At 43.0% G+C, this 23,359-nt stretch overlaps 1 protein-coding gene across 3 annotated transcripts in view; it reads right to left on the reverse strand.

Annotated features, from left to right (window-relative positions):
- Window positions 1–23,359, reverse strand: part of LOC144818798 (phospholipid-transporting ATPase ABCA1-like) — a 3,252,877-nt gene that overhangs the window by 681,795 nt on the left and 2,547,723 nt on the right. For all 3 annotated transcript variants that reach the window (XM_078676562.1, XM_078676560.1, XM_078676561.1), the window contains exon 40: window positions 5,461–5,584. In XM_078676562.1, the coding sequence (XP_078532688.1) occupies window positions 5,461–5,584 (124 nt within the window). The remainder of the gene's footprint in view (window positions 1–5,460; window positions 5,585–23,359) is intronic.

Here is a 23,359-nt window from a genome sequence, read left to right on the forward strand (position 1 = left end):
CTACATCACACACCTCCGTGTACGCCCTGTGCACGCCTTCTTTTCACGCCCATATGTTCTTATCTTTCGTTTGTCACTTGTTACGCCTACTGTATTCAATGCAACTGTACTGTTTTACTATATATACTGTATGATGTTAATAAGAGATTGTCTGTCCCTTCCTGAACCTTAGCAGGTGATGGAACCCGATGTCCATTGGCTCGAGCCACTTAATTAAAGCCCGTATGACTCAGATACCACGGACTCTGCTTCTCATTTATTGAGCTATCCTTTTACCTTTAATGTATAGAAAAATAGTACCGGTAATTTATTTATTTACCACAATTCAGTGGTTTGGTTTTGACCCAAAATACTTTTCTTCTTTACAATTACCTTACTCTAACCCCAGGGTTAGTGGTTGTGATAATGGTTGTTTTTCCCCCTATCTTGAGTTACATGGATGTACCAAACAACGTTGCCCCGTCTTCCCTTTGCTATTGGCACTATGTTTGGACCTTCTCCTTAAAATAATTTGTTGTAATACACTAATATTCGGCTTCAAACATGGCTGTCTAGAAGTTAAGTGATCTGCATATGTGGATGATAATCTAATCTACATTTCCAATTCTCTGACTTCTATAATTCCATTTTTAAAAGACGTTTTCTTACACACCACGATCTGGATGGATAGGTTTTTATGTAGCGCAATATCACCGCCAGGTCTCAAAGCGCTTTGCATTGGGAACCCATCCTGGTTTTTCCCTGTGACATAGCCCCTACTGGGTGTCCCCAAGGTGAAAGCCAGGCATCCCGCCACGGGAGGCCGTAGTGGAGATTAAGCAAGCTATTGCCCAGAGTTGCAGAGTGTGAACCTGTGATTCGAGTAGGCACCGAAGCGAGAATTACCGAGTCCATGGACATTTTTGGGCTCAAGACCATGCCGCGTCGGGAATTGAACCCTGGTCCCGGGTCTGATCTCAGCGTACAGGTCTGCCTCCTCTAACCAGTGAGCCACACTTCTCAGGCTGTAAACTTAATTTTAATAAAACTAAGATTTTACCCTTGAACTCTTTTTGTTATCAACATGTGTTTGCAAACACTAACTTTACATGGTGTCCCTCAAAGTTCAAATATCTTCGTAACTGGATCTCTCCCACTATACAAAAAGCAATCCTCCACAATGTTGGTATGTTGAAATTCAGAATACATACATTACTCTTGACTTGTTCTTCATTATATGTATCATGGTGGGGAAAATTAAACACTATTAAAATGATGGTTGTACAACATATTTTATACACTACCTCCATGTTACTTTTTAAAATTGCTAATCAATGTTTTAAACAACTTGACTCCATTTATTTGTAATGTCTATGGAATAATAGAACTCCACATGTAGCTCTCTCCAAGTTCAAACACTCAAACCCTCAAGGAGGTGTCAGATTCCCAGATTATAAGTTATAATATTCCTCTTTTTTAATCAGACAGGTTTTTGCCTAGATGTATAATTTTCAAGATAAACCTGTACCAATGTGAATTAACTTTGAGTGATCTTTACTAAATGATTTTTCCGTGAAAGATCTTATTCATATATAAGATTGCACTTTTATCTCAAAAAATTCAATGTTAAAAAACTCACACTATTTATTACAAACAATATTTTTATTAAATTCAATTTCCAGCAGTTTCCTGTATTCTTCCTTTTTGTACAATACATGTCTTAAGTTACGTAACTTATTTTAAACCCTGGAAGAGAAAAGGTATTACTTATGTACACCAATTTATGAAAGATAGTTAAATTGCACCCTTTGATTACTTGCAAATACAAGGCCAGTTACCTTACTCCTTTTTAGACTTATTTTGTTCCTCTATTCAATGTTTTATCGAAGTATTTCATGACTCCTGATTTACTGTTACAAGTACCTGCTATATCTCTCGATAACGTTTTGCATGGCAATATGCTCAAAGCTGCCCACATAAATAAGACCTTACTGTCTACAGATTTCACCTGAGCTAAATGTTCCCTGGAACTGTTATGGGAAGATGATTTGCTTATGTCATTTCTACCCCAATTTGAGGCAAAATATGGCTTAAACTATGTACAACCTCTAAAGCCACACATATCACCCAATCACTCTTTGTTAATTATCATAGAGCTGTAATGACACTAGAACATTATGCTAGATTTTAGCCCTCTGTTTCCCCTCTATGCTGGTCCTGACACTAGAGAATTTTGCTAGATTTTAGCCCTCTGTTTCCTCTCTATTCTGGTCCTGCTTTTAAATGTACTGGTTCTTTAGTTCATATATTATTCTACTGTTACCATGTTCAAAGCTTTTGGACTGTAGTTTGGTCTCAATGTTTAAAAATATTTCAAAATTATATTCCGTTTACATTACAGAAAGTTTCCTTGGTTCTTTATCACCTACTATTGTCCATTTATCACCTACGCCTCTACTGTTCAATCTTCCAATTGCAATTGATTTTAAATCAAGACTTTCTTGTTGGAAAGACTTGTCTATATTATCTGCACTTACATGGTGGGATTTTGTATATGATGAACATAGAATACACTCTTTATCTCCTACTTTACATCAGAAAGTGTAATCAAATTTATGTTCATTATCTTTCAATGTTTTTCTCTCCTTGCACTCATCACTCTCTTAATATATTTTCCTACCACCTTTCCTCCTTCCCTTCTCTTTATCTTTCTCTCCCATTGTTTTGGACCTTTTTCTTGTTTCTCTTTTTATGTAAAACAAAACATTCTTCTGCTAATTATATACCCTTTCTATGTTTGCGATTCTTTCACTATGTATTTCATTCTATGATTGTAATTTTGTATTATGATTACCTTATTATTTTGCAATTTAAATACTTAACTATGGACGAACCACATTCATTCTCTGTTTTGTTTCAAGTTAAACACACATCTTGTACAGTGTGCTACAGGGTGAGGAAGCGTGGCTCAGTGGTTAGAGGCGGCAGACCCGGAATCTGAGATCAGCCGTGGACCAGGGTTCGATTCCCCGCCTCGGCGGGTCTCGGGCTCAAAATTCCACGGACTCGACAATTCTCGCTCCGGTGCCTACTCGACTCACGGGGTCACACTCTGCGACTCTGGGCAATAGCTTGCTTAATCTTCACTACGGCCCCTCGCGGCGGGATGCCTGGCTTTCACCTTGCAAATACCCTGCCGGGGTATCTCACAGGGGAATACCAGGACGGGTTCCCTAAGCAAGCGCCTTGAGACCCCTGGGTGATTAGTGCGCTATATAAATCGATTTACATATATATATATATTTATTTTTTTTAATTATTAATATTGCTTTAGAAAGATTGTCATTGTTCTGTAATAAACATGAAGAAATGTTACCTTGGGTAATAATATTTTGGTTGATGTATAATCTTTCCTTAGATTCTTCACATATCCTGTCCTGTCTCGGTTTCAGACTGGTATATACAACTTTTTCCACAGCAATAAATTTCCACCATCATCAGATGGCACCACATGGCTCTAGATTCTCCTCCTCCACCTAATATGACATCACTAGAGTATACTAGGGGCCAATTAGCGCAATAGATTCAGTTCCCATTGAGTCGTGTGGAGAGGACCCGAAATTGACAACAGTGAACAATGGAGTACATAACATGTTTGCATAACTTGGGATCTTACTAATGACAACACTAGCCAACAGAATTGAAGTGCAAAAAGTCAAGCCATAATAAACTCTAGCCTGTGGGAGCATCACTTTTATCAGTGTGGGATATTAGTGTGTTTGGGATGCATATAGATGCATGGCCTGATTACTGTCCTGCCACGGTAAATTGAATTCCTGCTGTTGCTACCAATGCACTTGAAATGGGGACTGTGTAGCAAACAGAATGTATTAAACTCAAAGCATTATACCCTTAAAAGAAGGGGCTAAGACCCTTCTTTAGAGGTGAGAGAGACTTTTGATTTGTGTGGCGACCTATGAGGGGGAAAAGGTGTTCCACAAGTGTGAAGTGGAAATAAAGTGGTAAAATAACAGGATTGTATTTCTTACCTGGCCTCATGTTAGGATTCCTTTGAACAGACACATGAACCCAGGTCCTTCCCCAGAGCTCTTGCCTCCTGAATCCAGGAGAATACCTCTTTGGCCTCCCTCCTTTGATCCTGCCGTTTTCTTTGAAGTCCTCCAACAATCCTTACCACCACTGGATGCACTGACAAAGTAAGGCACCTACTGTCACATGGCAATTTTTTCTGGTTCACTGAGGATGTATGGAGGCAGACCATGTAGTTACTTGCAATTATCAACAAGGTCCTTCTCCTCCACAGTGAAGTCCCCTGTTCCTCTTGAGTGGGGATGGCTGCATTCTGGGTTCTGAAGCTGTAGTATGTTATATTGAAAAGCATAAAGCCCAAGTGGAAGATGGCAGAGCCTAGGATGTAGGCTGGATTTATGTGCTGCTGCATTTATGTTTATCAAGTGTGTGTGATTCAGGACAGGTAAATGCTGTTTCCCCATAATGCGTTCTGAGCTTTCCATGGCAGAGGTTGAATGCTCAGCCTGTAAGCGTAGATCATGAAATCTGGTCAAAAAGTTACTATCTTTTTTGTTGTAAATTCTTTCGTAAGAGCACCTCAATCATGTAAGCAGGTGGATACCTATAAATCATACTGCTGGGCAGAGATTTCCACCCGGGAGTAATGAAAAAGAACCAGGCAGAGTTCTCTGATCAGTTGTATACAGAAATGTAGGTGTTTGAAGATCTCGGCATGTAGATTACCCTTTGTACATTGGGACTTCTGTGTCTTAAAATCAGGATTATTGTCATTCACACCATAAGAAACCACATACTACCACATATTTTCTATGGTACTAAGTTTAAGGATAGGTGGGGGAAGACCTTAGTGCCAGGGAGCATAAGAAGCTGGCAAAGGTGACATTTGCGTTATAAAGTGTAATCTTGTGTAGATAAAAACATTAAGGAGCATAGGCTATCAGGAGGTTTGTGAAGCAGTCACAAGATTATTTTCAACTAGTTTTTTTTCTCCATGTATCCATGTATTTTTAATGAATAGCACATTTTGCACTACCAACGACTACATGTATTGCACACTTTGAATAAGGTTAGTTTAGAAGAGATGAGACACAATCACCTGAGAGTTCTATAAGAGCCTTGAAAGTCACTTTGGTGCTCTTTGAGTCTGATTACAGACTTGTGGGGTAATAGAAAATAACCTGATTTGCGAAGAAAATGGTAAATTTGGAGGACAGTCCACTCTGCAAATCCCCTAAACTGTATACTTCCACAGCAGATAGATTTTTCAGAAATCATAGGATTTTTCATTTCCACCACACTCAAAATGAGGTCCATGTTTTAGACTAATGTTCTCTTCTGATTTGTTCTATGTTAGTTTTTATACCCTACATGCAAACTGTATGAAAAACGTTAATAAAGTGCATCCATTTTTGAAAATACAGAACTTACCAAATCTGGAATATGCTGTGGCTATGGCTTGATTCTTTGCCATATCAATAAGTCCTCTTCCAAGGCAGAAATGTGGAAAAATTAGCAATATTTTCTTAAGTATTTCATTTACATTGTTAAGGTTCTAATAAAAAGAGAGAAAAAAACACAATTATGTACATTACACTAACTGCAAAAATTATCAAGGTTGGAAATAGATTTACACACACCACAAAATATTTCTTTAATATATTCCAACAACAATTACTGATTGTACAAGTATATATATTATCCAACAGTAGACTTGAATGTAAAATGTAAATTGCAAAACATTTTCAGCTTGCAAAGATTAGGCAGTATTTTCCTCTCTAAGTCTGACTCCAGTTAGCGGCCAGGTCAACGGATGTAATGCTCCAAAGCATTAAAATTGATACAAACTGCCTAAGAGTGATCAAGCGGAATAGCCCGTTCTTTAAGGGACTGCAAAAATGGTACTTATTCACCAATTACCAATAACAGCTCTAGTGACTAGGATTTCTTCAAGAAAAAGGCTCTTGGTTTCCTGGTGCATTGGGACAGGGGAGATGAAAATAAAGTAGAATATGGTGCCTATTTTTAGAAAAAATATGCATAATGGTTCACACTTGGAGAAGGTACACTGATAAAAAGAGAGGAAAATATTTAATGTGCTACAAAATACAGTATAATACATTACATTTATAGAGCGCACAGCAATCTCCGAAGAGGTGTCCTGGTGCAAGCAGAAAGAACACCTTCAAGAGATCTAACTAGAGGGAACATAAATGACGTCAAGGCTGGAGTCAAAGAGTAGAGTTTGAAGTCTCTTTCTGTAAACTAAATATTGAAGATTTTTGTTAAATGTTGTGTTAATTTGACGGATGTTGCAATACATTTTGTTCTGGAGGCACTTTATTAAGGTAAAGGTATTCCAGCAGACATCAGTGATTTCAAATTAGCTCCTTAATATAGAATGCGGCATCCTGTCTTACAAGAAGTACCATTACACTTGCTGACACAGAAGTTGATCCCATGTCATGGCTAAGTTACATTTTTTACTCTTTTGTAAATACTATGTAAGATATACAAAACAGTATTTAACTCCCTATTTTAAGGCATAGGCTATTGTGGATTTTGAACTAGCTTACTTAGAAATTTTAAAACTAGGAAGCGACGATTCGATTCTCCGTGTAAGCACGTTTTTACAAGCTGCGGTACGCTCGCGTGCTTCCATTAATTAATTTTAATGCGCCACGAAATTCGTAACATCACCTAGTGAAACGCCCGTCTTATCCTCGCTTTATGTTGGGCATTAACATCATCTATAACCAATACTTTGATGATGCTGCTTAAAAAAAGGGCGCTACAAAAGGGGGGATGATGGACGGAAAAAAAGGGGGCCTAGTTCAATTACATTTGTATCCTGATGCGTAGTATTGCCTGACTTATTGCACATTATTGCACTTTATTTGTAATATATCGCTGATTTTGCACAACTGTTCTAAACGCCATTTTTGCACTATGCTATTAATGCTGCTAGTTTTTATAGGCCCATCCAACATTTTTAGAGATTTTAATATTGTAACTTTGTATTTCCATTGGATATGTATATTTATATGTTTTAAAATTTGTATCACATTTCTTATTGGTGGTGATAAATTGTGATTTTATTGATACTCTTATCCGAATAAAGATCATTTGACTTGACTCATGACTAAGTATAATAAAGAGCCTTTCATACTCTGGGTGATTGTACTTCTCTGTGGAAAAGGGATGGTGACCGGCATTCCAACTACATCCACCCTCCTGTGTCCATTAGATGGGTCTCCTCTTGACACATCGATCATAGCTGCCAAGGTTTCTGATTGCCTATGTGTGACATTTTCCTAATTTCAGTGTAATTATGAGTGACATTACAACGACTATGGGTGACACATCCTTACAAACAAAATCAAGCAATGAAGATGAGGGAAACATAAATATCGGAAATTACACCCATTTGAGCAACGAAAAAGACTAAGAATATCTTAAACTGCTCCAAAGCATCAGCTATTGAAGGGCACTAACGGGAGACAGACAGCGTAGCTGTTGTGCTCAGCAACAGAGGGCTGGCTGGCAGGCACTGCCGCTGCTCAGAAGATTGTATAAGCCGCACCATGTGGATTGTGCAATATTGATTACTGAGTATTCCAGGTGATCTGGTGATGGCAGTTGGTGAGAGCAATTGCTGCTGGAGAAAACAACAGGATGTTGTGTAACGGAGCCAGAGAGAGACATGTGATTATTCTGATGTGTCTTTCCCTGCCTGGAGAAACTGGGGGGCATATTACCAACAACTAGCGATAATTTTTGTCTCTAACTTGTTTAGAGACAAAAATTATCGCCGCACATCGGCGATTTTTATCGCAGATAAACCTTGCTATTAGCAAGGTTTATCGCAAATGCGATAAAAAACGGCCGCAATGCATGAATATCGCTGAAAAGTCAGCGATATTCATGCATTATCGAGCAAATGCTCTTAGCCATGTTATCCACCTCCCATTGGATAACATGGTGAAGAACTGCTCAGGGCAGGTGTTAGCTTTTGGAGATATTCGCGCTTAGCGCGAATATCTCCAAAAGTTGGTAATAGGAGATAGCGATGTTAGCGACTGTTTCCAGTCGCTAACATCTTGGCACGCCCACTTTGCATGTCATTAGTGATAAATATCACTGACATGCAAAGCGGGGCCCAAGATGGTCGCTATCTCCTATTAGCTGTCACTAACTGGTGTTAGCGACAGCTTGGTAATAGGGAGATAATTTTATCTCCGCTTTCTTGGCTTTTAAAGCCAAAAAAGCGGAGATAAACCCCTTGATAATATACCCCTGGATTTCACCAGCCAATAGGCTCATTCTCTGTAGTTTCAATAAGTTGTGTTAGTTAGCGAGCGAGTGCTCTGGTTTCTGTCTGGCATGGGCATAGCTGCGAATGTTTTAGTTTGTGCATGAGTGATATTTATAGGCTTAGAGTTTTTATGAGTAGCACTTCACTGCCTTCTCTTTGACACTTTGTAATGAACTAAAGACAGCTCTCAATAGCTTTTTTCTTGCAAGTTTCATTCTTTATAACTTCTTGAAGCATCCTTTCTTATAAACCCATAGGCTGCAGTGCAAAGTGAGAACGCTTTTGATAATAGCTTCCACCAATATTCCGTTTTGCTTTACAGACCCAACATGTGTTAATATTCTTGTTGGCTACAGAAGTAGTTACTAATTGAAACCAGTGCCACTCATTAAGACCAAGACTAAACCTCAATTACAATAATAATGTCATTAATTGTACATACTTGGTCAACGGGCAAAAAATATACCTCTAAACTAATGCACAGTGCTGCTCTTTTGGAACGTGATTCGTTTTTACTGCCCTCTTCATCCTTGTCGTCCCAGGATGGCAGCTGTTCCCAGAGCTGCAGCAGGGCTCTCTTGCTGCACACCACGGAGTACAGAGGCCAGGCAAAGGTTAACTTTTGTCAATAAGGAAATTTGTGATCGGTATGTACAGGGGGGCTGTCGGCTCCTTAGAGAGCGAATTTACCTAATTGAAAGGGCGGCCAGCAGCGTCATAGACAGTCATTATGCAGACTGGGGGTGGGGGGGAGGCCGGGAGATTGAGAGCCATGGTAAAGATATGCCCTCGTCGTGACTTCTCTGTGACCGCCACAACAAAAACAAAATCATTGACATCCTGCACCGGAGTGTGCCCGCTTGACTGCCAGGGGCTGCGAGGCATTACACCTTTAACGTTTGGGAGCTGACAGGAGTAGGCTGCAAGTGCTCCCAGCCAGAAACTAGCTACCAATTTTAGTTGGGCAGACGAACCCTTGCGCGCCGCTCGGATAAACAATAAAACACTGGTTCGGACTCCATGATCGTTCCAACCCGCTGCATTACCGGAGACGCTCGAAGGGGCAAGTTCCACATGGTTGGGAAGGCTCGGGATAGCAGGTATTAATTTCCGCTCTCGCTCTCGTGGCTGACTGCGCTACACAAAACTTTACTGTAACATTGATATCAACAAGTGCGAGTGGGTGATGTCTGTGCATGGCTAAAATGCGTGCCTGTGTGTTTTGCATATACAAGCATATTTTTATTACAGCCACCAACTTTAAATGATACATTAGAGGCTAGACTGGCCACTTACTTTTTTGCAAAGTTCAGAGGGTCGACGAGAGCCAGCTGGGTGGTGGCAGGCCACTGAATCCTGATTAACCACACCCGCGGCAATGCTCCCTATCATGATTCAGGCAAGGCTCTCTGGCCTCACAGCTCAACTCAGCTTCCTGAAGTCAGGCATGTGTGTTTTAGGTAGGGTGACCAACTGGCATTGGTGCAAATTCAGGACGGTGAGTGTAAAAATTCAGGACAAAGGGTCAAAATTCAGGACACAAATTCAGGACAGGAGGTCAAAATTCAGGACAAAACTTCAGGACAATAGGTACGTTTTACAGACACATCAGAGGTCGCGCAATAGTATATAAGTAAGCCCAGCCATTTCCAAACATATTCAACCATTTGCAAACCTATCCATCATGTATCCTTCCATCTATCATTTCACTCATCCATCCCTTCATCCATCCCCTCATCCATCCTTTCACTCATCCTCCATTATCCATCCATCCATCCACCCTTTCACCCTATCCATCTGTACACTTATCCATCCACTCTTCATCCCATCCATCCATTCACTCATCCATTCAGCCATTTACCCTTCCACCAATCCAGCCATCCTATCACTTACTAATCCTTCCACCCATCCACTCTTTTAGTCATCCATCCATCCTCCCTTTCTCTCTCCATCGACCCTTTCACTTAGCCATCCTTCCTTCCATCCATCCATCCACCCATCCATCCATTTACTCATCCACTCATGAATCCATCCATTGACCCTATCACTCATCCATCATTTCACTCCTTCACACATCTATTCATCCTTTTGTCCATCTACCCTCCCTTTCACTCACTCATCCATCCTTACATCCACCCTTTCACTCATATGTCCATTCATTCACCCTTGCACTTATCAATCCATCTATCCATCCATCATTTCATTCATCCACCTACCCACCCATCATCCACCCAACCATCCACCCAACCATCCACCCACCCACCCACTCATCCATCCTTTTACCCACCATCCAATCCACTGATCCATCCTTTCACCCACACACCATCCACCCACCCACTCATCCATCCATCCATCCTTTCACCCACCCACTCATCATCCATCCATCCTTTCACCCACCCACTCATCATCCATCCATCCATCCTTTCACCCACCCATCCATCCATCCGTCCGTCCTTCCCCTCATCATCCATCCATCCTTCCCCTCATCATCCATCCATCCTTTTCCCTCATCATCCATCCATCCTTTTCCCTCATCATCCATCCATCCTTTTCCCTCATCATCCATCCATCCATCCTTCCCCTCATCCATCCATCCTTCCCCTCATCCTTCCTTCCTTTCATCCATCATCCATCCTTCCCCTCACCCATCCATCCATCCATCCCATCCATTTATCCTTCCCCTCATCCATCCATCCTTCCGCTCCATCCATCCATCCATCCATCCATCCATCCATCCATCCATCCATCCTTCTCCTCATCCATCATCCTTCCCCTCATCCATCATCCAGCTACCCTTCCACCCATACATCCAGCTATTTACATTTTCTCTCCATCCTTCCCCTCAGTCATCAATCCATCCATCCTCTCTCATTATCCATCTATTCAATCTTTCATTCATTCATTCACCCTTTCACTAATTCATCCAGCCATTCACCCATCCCTTCACTTACTTACTCGCCCACCTTTCCATATTAATTTTGAGCTGAGCCCTTTTGAGAAGAGGCCCATCAAGAACTTCACCCTCGCTGCAGGTGCCGTTCCAGGCCTGGGACAGAAGCCACCCAGGGCGGAGACAGGATCCAACATGGGGGGGACAAGAGCCATCACAGGCGGGGGTGGACTGGAGCCACAACATGGGGGGACAGGAGCCATCACAGGCGGGGGGTGGACTGGAGCCACCACATGGGGGGACAGGAGCCATCACTGAGGGGAGGGCAGGAGCCATCACAGGAGAGGGAACAGGATCCACCAGGGTGGGCACAGGGGTGGGCATGCAGTATTCTAGTATCATCTTGGGCTCCTCGCCCCCTCCTGCACAAGACAACGAGAAGACAGGCTCTCTGTCCAAAATGCCATCCCCCACTGTGATGTACAGTACTTACAGGAGATACTCTAAATTTTAGGCACTCTGTGCCTAAAATGAAAGTGTAATTTACAACAAGGGGTGGTGATGGACAGAGTCTCTGAATTAAGCAGAATACTCTCGCCCAGTCAAGAGATCAGGGCTAGATCCAACACCGTTTTTTAGCTCATTGCACCATCCCAGTTTCAGAACCTGGCTGTATGCAAATTAGTCTGTCCCTGGCCCAGTGCATCATGGGAACAGGGCAGACCAGACTACAAAAGCCAATTCTTACACTGGGAAGGAAACAAGCTTCCGGGGACCGGTTTCTGGCATTTCAGCCATCTTCGGCCCGGCTTGCTTGAATCCTGATGGTGCAATGAGCAAGGGACTCACATCTGAGTATACCCTTCCACGCTTAGGGTGGACAAAATAATTTACAACAAGGGGTGGTGATGGACAGAGTCTCTGAATTAAGCAGAATACTCTCACCCAGTCAAGAGATCAGGGCTAGATCCAACACCGATTTTTAGCTCATTGCACCATCCCAGTTTCAGAACCTGGCTGTATGCAAATTAGTCTGTCCCTGGCCCAGTGCATCATGGGAACAGGGCAGACCAGACTACAAAAGCCAATTCTTACACTGGGAAGGAAACAAGCTTCCGGGGACCGGTTTCTGGCATTTCAGCCGTCTTCGGCCCGGCTTGCTTGAATCCTGATGGTGCAATGAGCAAGGGACTCACATCTGAGTATACCCTTCCACGCTTAGGGTGGACAAAATAATTTACAACAAGGGGTGGTGATGGACAGAGTCTCTGAATTAAGCAGAATACTCTCACCCAGTCAAGAGATCAGGGCTAGATCCAACACTGTTTTTTAGCTCATTGCACCATCCCAGTTTCAGAACCTGGCTGTATGCAAATTAGTCTGTCCCTGCCCCAGTGCATCATGGGAACAGGGCAGACCAGACTACAAAAGCCAATTCTTACACTGGGAAGGAAACAAGCTTCCGGGGACCGGTTTCTGGCATTTCAGCCGTCTTCGGCCCGGCTTGCTTGAATCCTGATGGTGCAATGAGCAAGGGACTCACATCTGAGTATACCCTTCCACGCTTAGGGTGGACAAAATAATTTACAACAAGGGGTGGTGATGGACAGAGTCTATGAATTAAGCAGAATACTCTCACCCAGTCAAGAGATCAGGGCTAGATCCAACACCGTTTTTTAGCTCATTGCACCATCCCAGTTTCAGAACCTGGCTGTATGCAAATTAGTCTGTCCCTGGCCCAGTGCATCATGGCAGACCAGACTACAAAAGCCAATTCTTACACTGGGAAGGAAACAAGCTTCCGGGGACCGGTTTCTGGCATTTCAGCCGTCTTCGGCCCGGCTTGCTTGAATCCTGATGGTGCAATGAGCAAGGGACTCACATCTGAGTATACCCTTCCACGCTTAGGGTGGACAAAATAATTTACAACAAGGGGTGGTGATGGACAGAGTCTCTGAATTAAGCAGAATACTCTCACCCAGTCAAGAGATCAGGGCTAGATCCAACACCGTTTTTTAGCTCATTGCACCATCCCAGTTTCAGAACCTGGCTGTATGCAAATTAGTCTGTCCCTGGCCCAGTGCATCATGGGAACAGGGCAGACCAGACTACAAAAGCCACTTCTTACACTGGGAAGGAAACAAGCTTCCGGGGACCGGTTTCTGGCATTTCAGCCGGCTTCGGCCCGGCTTCCTTGAATCCTGATGGTGCAATGAGCAAGGGACTCACATCTGAGTATACCCTTCCACGCTTAGGGTGGACAAAATAATTTACAACAAGGGGTGGTGATGGACAGAGTCTCTGAATTAAGCAGAATACTCTCACCCAGTCAAGAGATCAGGGCTAGATCCAACACCGTTTTTTAGCTCATTGCACCATCCCAGTTTCAGAACCTGGCTGTATGCAAATTAGTCTGTCCCTGGCCCAGTGCATCATGGGAACAGGGCAGACCAGACTACAAAAGCCAATTCTTACACTGGGAAGGAAACAAGCTTCCGGGGACCGGTTTCTGGCATTTCAGCCGTCTTCGGCCGGGCTTGCTTGAATCCTGATGGTGCAATGAGCAAGGGACTCACATCTGTGTATACCCTTCCACGCTTAGGGTAGACAAAATAATTTACAACAAGGGGTGGTGATGGACAGAGTCTCTGAATTAAGCAGAATACTCTCACCCAGTCAAGAGATCAGGGCTAGATCCAACACCGTTTTTTAGCTCATTGCACCATCCCAGTTTCAGAACCTGTCTGTATGCAAATTAGTCTGTCCCTGGCCCAGTGCATCATGGGAACAGGGCAGACCAGACTACAAAAGCCAATTCTTACACTGGGAAGGAAACAAGCTTCCGGGGACCTGTTTCTGGCATTTCAGCCGTCTTCGGTCCGGCTTGCTTGAATCTTGATGGTGCAATGAGCAAGGGACTCACATCTGAGTATACCCTTCCACGCTTAGGGTGGACAAAATAATTTACAACAAGGGTGGAAGGGTATACTCAGACATGAGTCCCTTGCTCATTGCACCATTAGGATTCAAGCAAGCCGGGCCGAAGACGGCTGTAATGCCAGAAACCGGTCCCCGGAAGCTTGTTTCCTTCCCAGTGTAAGAATTGGCTTTTGTAGTTTGGTTTGCCCTGTTCCCATCATGCACTGGGACAGGAACAGACTAGCCCTGATCTCTTGACTGGGTGAGAGTATTCTGCTTAATTCAGAGACTCTGTCCCTCACCACCCCTTGTTGTAAATAATTTTGTCCACCCTAAGCGTGGAAGGGTATACTCAGACATGAGTCCCTTGCTCATTGCACCATCAGGATTCAAGCAAGCCGGGCCGAAGACGGCTGTAATGCCAGAAACCGGTCCCCGGAAGCTTGTTTCCTTCCCAGTGTAAGAATTGGCTTTTGTAGTTTGGTTTGCCCTGTTCCCATCATGCACTGGGACAGGAACAGACTAATTTGCATACAGCCAGGTTCTGAAACTGGGATGGTGCAATGAGCTAAAAAACGGTGTTGGATCTAGCCCTGATCTCTTGACTGGGTGAGAGTATTCTGCTTAATTCAGAGACTCTGTCCCTCACCACCCCTTGTTGTAAATAATTTTGTCCACCCTAAGCGTGGAAGGGTATACTCAGGCATGAGTCCCTTGCTCATTGCACCATCAGGATTCAAGCAAGCCGGGCCGAAGACGGCTGTAATGCCAGAAACCGGCCCCCGGAAGCTTGTTTCCTTCCCAGTGTAAGAATTGGCTTTTGTAGTTTGGTTTGCCCTGTTCCCATCATGCACTGGGACAGGAACAGACTAATTTGCATACAGCCAGGTTCTGAAACTGGGATGGTGCAATGAGCTAAAAAACGGTGTTGGATCTAGCCCTGATCTCTTGACTGGGTGAGAGTATTCTGCTTAATTCAGAGACTCTGTCCCTCACCACCCCTTGTTGTAAATAATTTTGTCCACCCTAAGCGTGGAAGGGTATACTCAGACATGAGTCCCTTGCTCATTGCACCATCAGGATTCAAGCAAGCCGGGCCGAAGACGGCTGTAATGCCAGAAACCGGTCCCCGGAAGCTTGTTTCCTTCCCAGTGTAAGAATTGGCTTTTGTAGTTTGGTTTGCCCTGTTCCCATCATGCACTGGGACAGGAACAGACTAATTTGCATACAGCCAGGTTCTGAAACTGGGATGGTGCAATGAGCTAAAAAACGGTGTTGGATCTAGCCCTGATCTCTTGACTGGGTGAGAGTATTCTGCTTAATTCAGAGACTCTGTCCCTCACCACCCCTTGTTGTAAATAAAATGAAAGTGTGTCCTCATGTAACGTAACTGGAAAATATGTAAAGCGCTCTGATACCTGATTCGGTTCGGGTCTATTTTGCGCTATATAAAACTCTGCAAAAAAAAAAAAAAAGAGAACTGATTGTCCTCCATACTTAGTTAATCAGTGTAGGTGCGATTCTGCCATTTCTTTATTGTATTACATTATAGACTGCATGTTTGAAGAACCGAGGTTTGCTTCCAATTTAGTGACAGTAATTAAGCTCGGTGAAGAGAAGCACATGCTGCCTCGGTGTAATCATGGGTGTAATCTGGCCGTGTCTAGGATGTTTGGGGCCCTGGGTAGAAATGGAATGTGTGAGCCCCCCTCTAAATAGCAGAGACATGATGCATTCAGGGCTGTTTGCATGTGAACAGATGTTGCTGCTCCTGAACCTGCAGCCCCTCCCTCTCAGTCACCTTCGAAGCACTTCTTAACAGGTCATCAAAGGCTGGAGGTGTGAGGGTTGCCATCCCGCTGTGCCTCTCCATTGCTGCTGAGTATCTGAGGAGCTTTGGTGCAGCATCGGAGTCAAGAAGGGAGGTGGGTGCAAGCTGTGCCGGCTTTAGGGTGAGGCAACCGGTGCCCTGTTAAAATGATGGACAAATGGCGTCCGTTACAGAATCCTTCACGGACAACGGACTGTCCGTGAAATTTACGGACGGTTGGTCACCCTAGTTTTAGGCGGAGAACCACTCATGCTGACGCCAGGCAGTCCATGGTTCAGTCAGCTGCTCTTGGGCGGTCGGGTTTGGGGACGTCGCAGGATCATCCATTATGTCAGTGAGTGAAAAGTATCAGAATTATGCCGCGGCCAAGCAGTGATTCAATCATGGCATGTTTGTTACATTGTAGCAGTAACTGCTAAAGCTTATCCAGCCCCCCAGCCTGCCGGGACTAGCGCGCAGGTTTCTCATTCATTATATGGAATATTAGCCGCCAGTGCGCCAGACAACTGACAGCAGAGGAGGCAGCAATATATGTGACTTTGCATTTCAGTGTGGTCATGCGGACCACCACACTGAAATTAGTTAGTCTAACACCTGATTTGTGATACTTGGCAGGGCTGATCGATAACTCCTCTATTGGTATAGGAGTAAGAGGCTTTTTTTGGGCAAGTGTGGTCAGTTGATGATCCATAGTTGAAGTGATCGACTGAGATCAAAGATGTGTTCTGGTAGAGATCAAAGTGTTACTGTTTTCAAAAATAGTCTAATTCTGCTGTGGGTTCATAATTCTTTGCTCTCAGAGTAACATTGATTTAATTGATTTGACCCACAACCCAGAAATTGTAAATACCATGGTTTTACAATGGTTTTTACTAAGAACACATTAATCGTGCCTGGAGGAGGGACCTAGGGCGCTGCAGAGTATCCAAGTACTCCATCAAACTGACGGACTCCCCCCACCCTATTCAGATGTATGCTGACTGACTCTCCATCCTAGTTGACAGAGTGTTTATTGTCACGTATTTGGCTCACTGCTGTTGATGCAGTGGACTCTTCTGTTGGCAAATAGTACTCCGTCGCTGTCAGGGTGGCAGGGTTGCGCCAGACCTATTTATATTTCACAGATGTTCTGAAGGTGTTCTAGCGGCGGTTTGCAGATGGATTGATTTTGTCGCGGGAGGCGGTGAACATTTGACTAGTCTTGTGGCTGTATGATGAATGATAACATCACACACCTGATGTAATTTGCCTAACTTTTAACACCTGCATACCATACTGTAAAACACACTTCATTTCAGACCATGATCCTTTGCCATTCCAGCACAGCAGGACTTTGAGCTAGAGCACTTTACAACTGAATTTCGTTTTTTTTCACTGTTTTTTCACTCTTTCTCTCTTGTTCAGTTACTCCTTGTACTTTACCATATTGTGGGTTATTTAATGTATTTAAGTTCATAATCTCAGAATGGTAGGGAGGAAAAGTCACTGTTTTACTGAGGTTTAATTGTCAGCCATGGTAAATAAATCTTTAGAGATTAGAGTAGAGCCACAATTGTTTGCAGCCCAAGTATAAATTACAACTATAGCACAGAAAAGGCACATTTAGGGCCAGGTTAGTTGACAGAGTGAATGGTGTAGCAAACAACCTGCGCACACAGCAGGAAATTAGGAAGAGATGGAATGTCCTGTGGGGGAGAGTGCGTTCCCTGGTCTCCAAGCGTCACCCGGAGGCCCAGAGGACTAACGGTGATTCCCCCAGGCCCCCCCTTACATATCTTTCCCTGGGAGGAGAGGATCTTGCAGATCCTATATTTTGAGGGCTTGACAGGAATTTCTTGTGAAGTGGAGACTGGTAAGTTAGAATTTAAAGGTATCACTAAATCTAAATGTCCTGTTTGCTTTGACGTTAGCTGTTGCTAAAGTGTTTTGCAAATTTTCTTGGAACATACAAACCTAAATATATCAGAAACATTTTGTTTGGCTTGTTTGTTTGAATGTATTGTATTGCATGTAGGATAACAGGTTTCATTCGCATTACATTTCACATGATGTTATGGTGCTTGTAAGTGTTTGTACACCAAATAACAAATAACATATATGTGGTTCAAATAGTAAATGTCTGTTCTATTTGTACTGCAGATTTGCACGAGATAACCCTGCACAGGAGTGGGGATTCTGCAGTCACATGCTGGCATGTGGAGCATTGGCTGCTTGAATCAGATCGGAAGCCAGACTAGAGCTTGCAGCCCCAGAGACCAAGCCAAACAGTAAGCAGAGAAGCAGCCAAAAGCAGATGAGAGGGCCAATAGCAGTGAGGGTAGTGGACTAATAGTTCAGTTACTGTCATATTTATCACCATTTCTACACATTGGTGTGTGAGGGTGGAGGCAGCAACCAGCAAGACCAGGGGTAGAAGGTAAGTGGTTGCTGTTACTGTTGTTGTTTACATTGATGCTACAGTGCTGCACTGAAGGTTTTGCTGCACTAGGTATGTTCAAGTTACAATTTTGCAAGCGTTGTGAATGTATCATTGAAATAAATAAAACAGCCTTGATCTGTTTCGGTTTTGTGAAAATCATATTGCAATCTAATTTTGCTCATTCTACCTTTTCAAACTTTGTTCACATAGGGTAAAGTGTAATTTATAGATCAATCTCTATTTAATGATCTCCTTTGTAAATTGTATGTATGAAGTTTTGTATGTTGTCCTTTTCGTATCATGTAATTGAATTGATTTAATTAGTTGCACAAATCAAAGTTTGTTGAGCAAAATCTTTAATGTACGTATATATGTGTATGCTGAATATACGAGGTATATATGAAAAATTTACTCTGCGCTGTTATTATGCTGTCTAATGCTAAACATCCTTCTTTCAAGTTGTGTGAATGTCTGTTTTTTAGCCTCCTAGGCTTTAGATTGGTTAATTTCACCTTTCTCCTCTCTACTGTGTTGCGTTAAATGGTAGGTACATATCATGTTTAATTTCTACATTTTTGATTTTTTTTTTTTTACATTTCAGGACATCTTCTTACCTGTTTATGTGAAGTTGTATTGTATGAAATATAAACTGTCTGTGTAACTAATTACAATACCACTGAATGGTATAATGATGATAGTGATTTCCTTTTAGGTTGCTACAATAATTTTCTTTAAATTCATTGTATGTGTAATCCACACTTTAACATTGTATCCATTTGTTTACTTTCATAATAGGTGCTACAGCCAGAGCACGTGGCCAACAATCTGGCACAGAGGAAATCTCTACTCAAGCCCAGGATCATGCATCCAGGGATAACTCCACTCCTGAAAGTCCAGATGAAGAGGATAGGCCTGGTCCATCTGGTCTGCCTGAGCAGATGGCTCCAGTGATTTTCACTTGACCCCACCTACACTTCCCACTCAGCTGTTAAAACACTGCAGCTCACAGATACCTCCACTTCCTGTGTCCAAACCAACACCACGCAGATCTTGTGGCCCCCAGACCTGGTTGCTGCGGAGATACCACCACCTCCAGTTCAGCCAGGAACCAATTGGGATGGGGCACACTGGGTCAAATGCATAGGGACTAACCTGTGCCTAATCCCACTAGGAAGTAGGGGTTGTGGGAGTGAAACTGAGGGCCAGCATGGTGAGGGCACTGGGTTGACTGTCATCCAGGGCACCCTCAACCAAGTGTTGGGCTCCTTCCACCAGTCCCAAGACATGATGGGCCAGGTCCTCACTGAGCCCCAAGACAGGAAACTGTTGTAGAGGAAGCATAATATACAGTTGGAGAATCGAAACTCCAATTTGGGCTTCCTGACTGTGGTGCTGCAGGACATTTACACCCATATGTGCAGGACTTTTCCAGTACCATCTTCTCTTTTCTGTAGTCCAAATAGATCTGCCTCAGTCACTGAAAGGGAGGCCATGCCACAAGAGGCAACACCTGCAGCCATCTCAGTCCCTGCAAATGTGAATCCACCAGCCCCCCTCAGGAGCACACGTTCATCCGGACTACTAGGAGAGGATGGCAAGACCACCACCACCAACAAGAAACGCCGCACCTACTTTCCACCAATGTGTGAGTGCCATTCACTTTATGGACAATATTCTGGGCACATTTACCTTTCTAGTGCCAGTTGTAATTTAGACAATGGACTTTAAACAATTGTGGCTCTTCAATAATGGTTTCATTTCACCATTTTTTGTTTGCCTCCTATTTGAATTTATTTGGTTTTATTTAATAAAATCAAAACTAACAAAGTTAAAGACTGTTGTAGTATTCCATTTCTGTATTTATTCATTTTTTTCCTTCCATCATACATTTAAAAATATAACCAATCAAATGGTTGTTTATTTATGAATGAATTGCAAGTGGGTAACGTTTCTCACACATTTCTTCCATGACAACAAAATACAAAAACCAAAACAACAACTAGTATGTTATTATATTTGAAATTGATTGGACAAATGTTTCTTAAACATAACAAGCCATACATCACACAAATATTCGGTGTCATTTTTACATTTCCAGTTGCACACATTGCCTCCACGGAAGAAAGGGATATAATCTTAACAATCAGAACCAATAGGCAAATATTTTTTAATTATGACATCTGTTAGGGCCAGATATTCTGCCTCACAACAGGAATTGCACAATTATAACACCAATAGTCATACAACCCGGTAGTACTCAATTTGGTGGCCACATTTAGGCTGACACATGTCCAACACAGAAGAAGAGTTCTTGAAGGTGTAAATTCTGCACAAGGTGTATGATGATGTGTTTTGTATATGAGTTTGTGGAAAAGGATACCACTTGCTTCTGTCCATTACCAAAGGACTGGTTTCAGCAGACACATGCCTGCCTGAACAAAATAAAATCATGATTTTGCTTAATGTTATAAGGGCCAGTTGTACCAAGCAGACCACTACTTTTTATTGTGTCAGGTGTGATGCACCCTTACTGTTGTGAATGATGTAAGGTTAGCCCTAGCGCAGGTGACACAGCATAAAATGCACTTATAATACAGTGGATGTTCCAAATGTTACATAGATAAGATGGTTTCTTTCAAAAACAAGAGTGAGCAAGTGACCCAAAATGCCAAGTAAAACAAGTAAAATGGCTAAATTTTATATTCAAAACATATCCCAAATGTGTTTTTATTACAAAAATATTTCATTCATGTTAAAAATGACAGATAGGCATGATGTCTTACTATTCACAAGTGTGCATGTAAGCCAGTTTGTTTTGGGGAAATATTTGTGAGAGGTGTACAATTCTTGGAACAACACAGACAGAAATGTGTACACATTGGTGACAGAGTAACGCATACACAAAACCATATTTCAATGTCTTTTCTTATGTCCAGTTGATAAATCAAAACTGAATACTTAAAGGGACTTTTGCAGATGGAATGTTCCATTACATATACGTAAGAGTATCCCGTCTGGAAAACTCAAAATCAGGCCCAACTTATGAATCATTAGACAAATGTAGAAATGCATCAGGGTGTCATTTGAATAAGAAATATATATGAATCAGTGTATGTACTATTTACTATGATGTTGATCCAATTTTTGCCTACAGTGAAAGCCAGCATATTTTGTAAGATAATTTCACAATGGTAAAGCAAACTTCAAATAACTAGCTATATTTTGGAGTTAAATGAGCATTGTTTTGCTCTGTACTGAAGTGTATTATAAATGTATCAAGGCCTATGCATTTACTTATGCTGTAGAAGTCATTTGCCAATCCACCCAAAAATATTTTTCTTAATTTCTTCAAAAGCACAGGTATCTGCATAGTGTGTGATACATTTATAATCTACTTCAGGACAGAATCTATATTATATTTTTACAGTTGGAATATACTTTAGTTATTTAAAGTAAGTGTTACCATTGTGAAATGCCCAAACAAAGGAAACAGGCTTACAGTTTATACAAATACTAGCAGCCCGTCCCGACGTTGTCCGGGTAAGAATGTGTGTAATGTGTGTATTCAGATACGGTCATTCACGTGTTCCCCCGCTTGAGCCCCAGCTGCAGCCCTGGTTGATGTTAGCAGGTGCGTATCCCCCCACTTGAGGCCCAGCTGCAGCCCTGGTTCATGTTTGCAGGCGCATGTAATTAGTGTAGAGATCCACCGCCTGGGCCCGGCTACAGCCCTGGCTGATGTTAGCTGGTGCATGTAATTTGGTTTAATGTGATAGTTCAGTAACAGCACGCATGAGAGGCTGCAGTAATTGTCCCCGCAGACACGCTCAGTCGCGTGTGCCCCCGCTTGAGGGCCAGTGGTGACCGTCTAACAATTAGAATTGTGTGAGTCTTGAATGACTGTTTCCCGCTGTTCTTATTTTTTTATGACCCACACCGACGCTCTTCGGCCCGAGTGCTTTTTAGACGCACCCAGGCCAAGCCACACACTGCGTTCGGCCCTTTCAGACGCACCCAGGCCAAGGCACACACTGCATTCGGCACCCCCAGTATGTGTGAGACAGCGGGCAGTCCCCCAAGGGAGTCTTGCGAATGGTTACTTACCACGCTTCGAGGTGAACGCCTTTGTGACGCCCCCAGCACACGGCCACAGCAGACGATCTGATTAATGTATGACCCAGATGGCAGGAAGTGCGGAAAGTAGCACACGCCCCCAGCGTTTGTCACGCCCCCAGCGTGCCCCTTGATGCGGCGCAGTTGCGTAATTGGCGCTTCACATGGCATGAAGGGCGGACACACGCCCACAGCGCGGGCACACGCCCACAGCGTTTGTCACTGCCCCAGCGTACCCCTTGATGCGGCGCAATTACGACTCACATGGCATGAAGGACGGAACGTACCACACGACCCCAGTGTTTGTCACGCCCCCAGCACACACCCACAGCAGAACGCAGACACGCCCACAAGGGACTACTTTGCTGGCACGGTTCTTTTACCTTTTAAATGTATATGGTGGCCGTCTGCATAGCCTATGTCCTTCTGCTGCAACTGCCCTTTCCAACGCTGTATTGGGTGTTGTGATTGGTGCTGTGGTTACTGAGATTACCCGTCTCAAAGGTTTGGGCTCTCTCTTTATAATATTAGTATGGATATATATATATATATTACCTACTGGCGGTCGCCAGTAGGTATATATAGTCAGGATTTTTTTCCTATGGGATTTTTGAAAATTCTATGTCGAATAACTTTGGCGTTTGAGGACGGAATTGGCTGAAATTTTCAGGAAAATGGAACATTTTGGTTCTGAGCAGCCCCTGAAAATTTGGGGGGGTTTCGTCAAGGGGGTGCCGAGAAAAAAAGGGGGTCCCAAAACGCGTTTTTCCCATGCAATTTTTCATAGGGCGGTTGGACTCACTTTTAGCTTGAACGGCTGAATGGATTTCCACGAAACTTGGC

This window comes from Lissotriton helveticus, chromosome 2_1, assembly GCF_964261635.1.
Source record: "Lissotriton helveticus chromosome 2_1, aLisHel1.1, whole genome shotgun sequence".
In the NCBI taxonomy this organism is placed as follows: domain Eukaryota; kingdom Metazoa; phylum Chordata; class Amphibia; order Caudata; family Salamandridae; genus Lissotriton; species Lissotriton helveticus.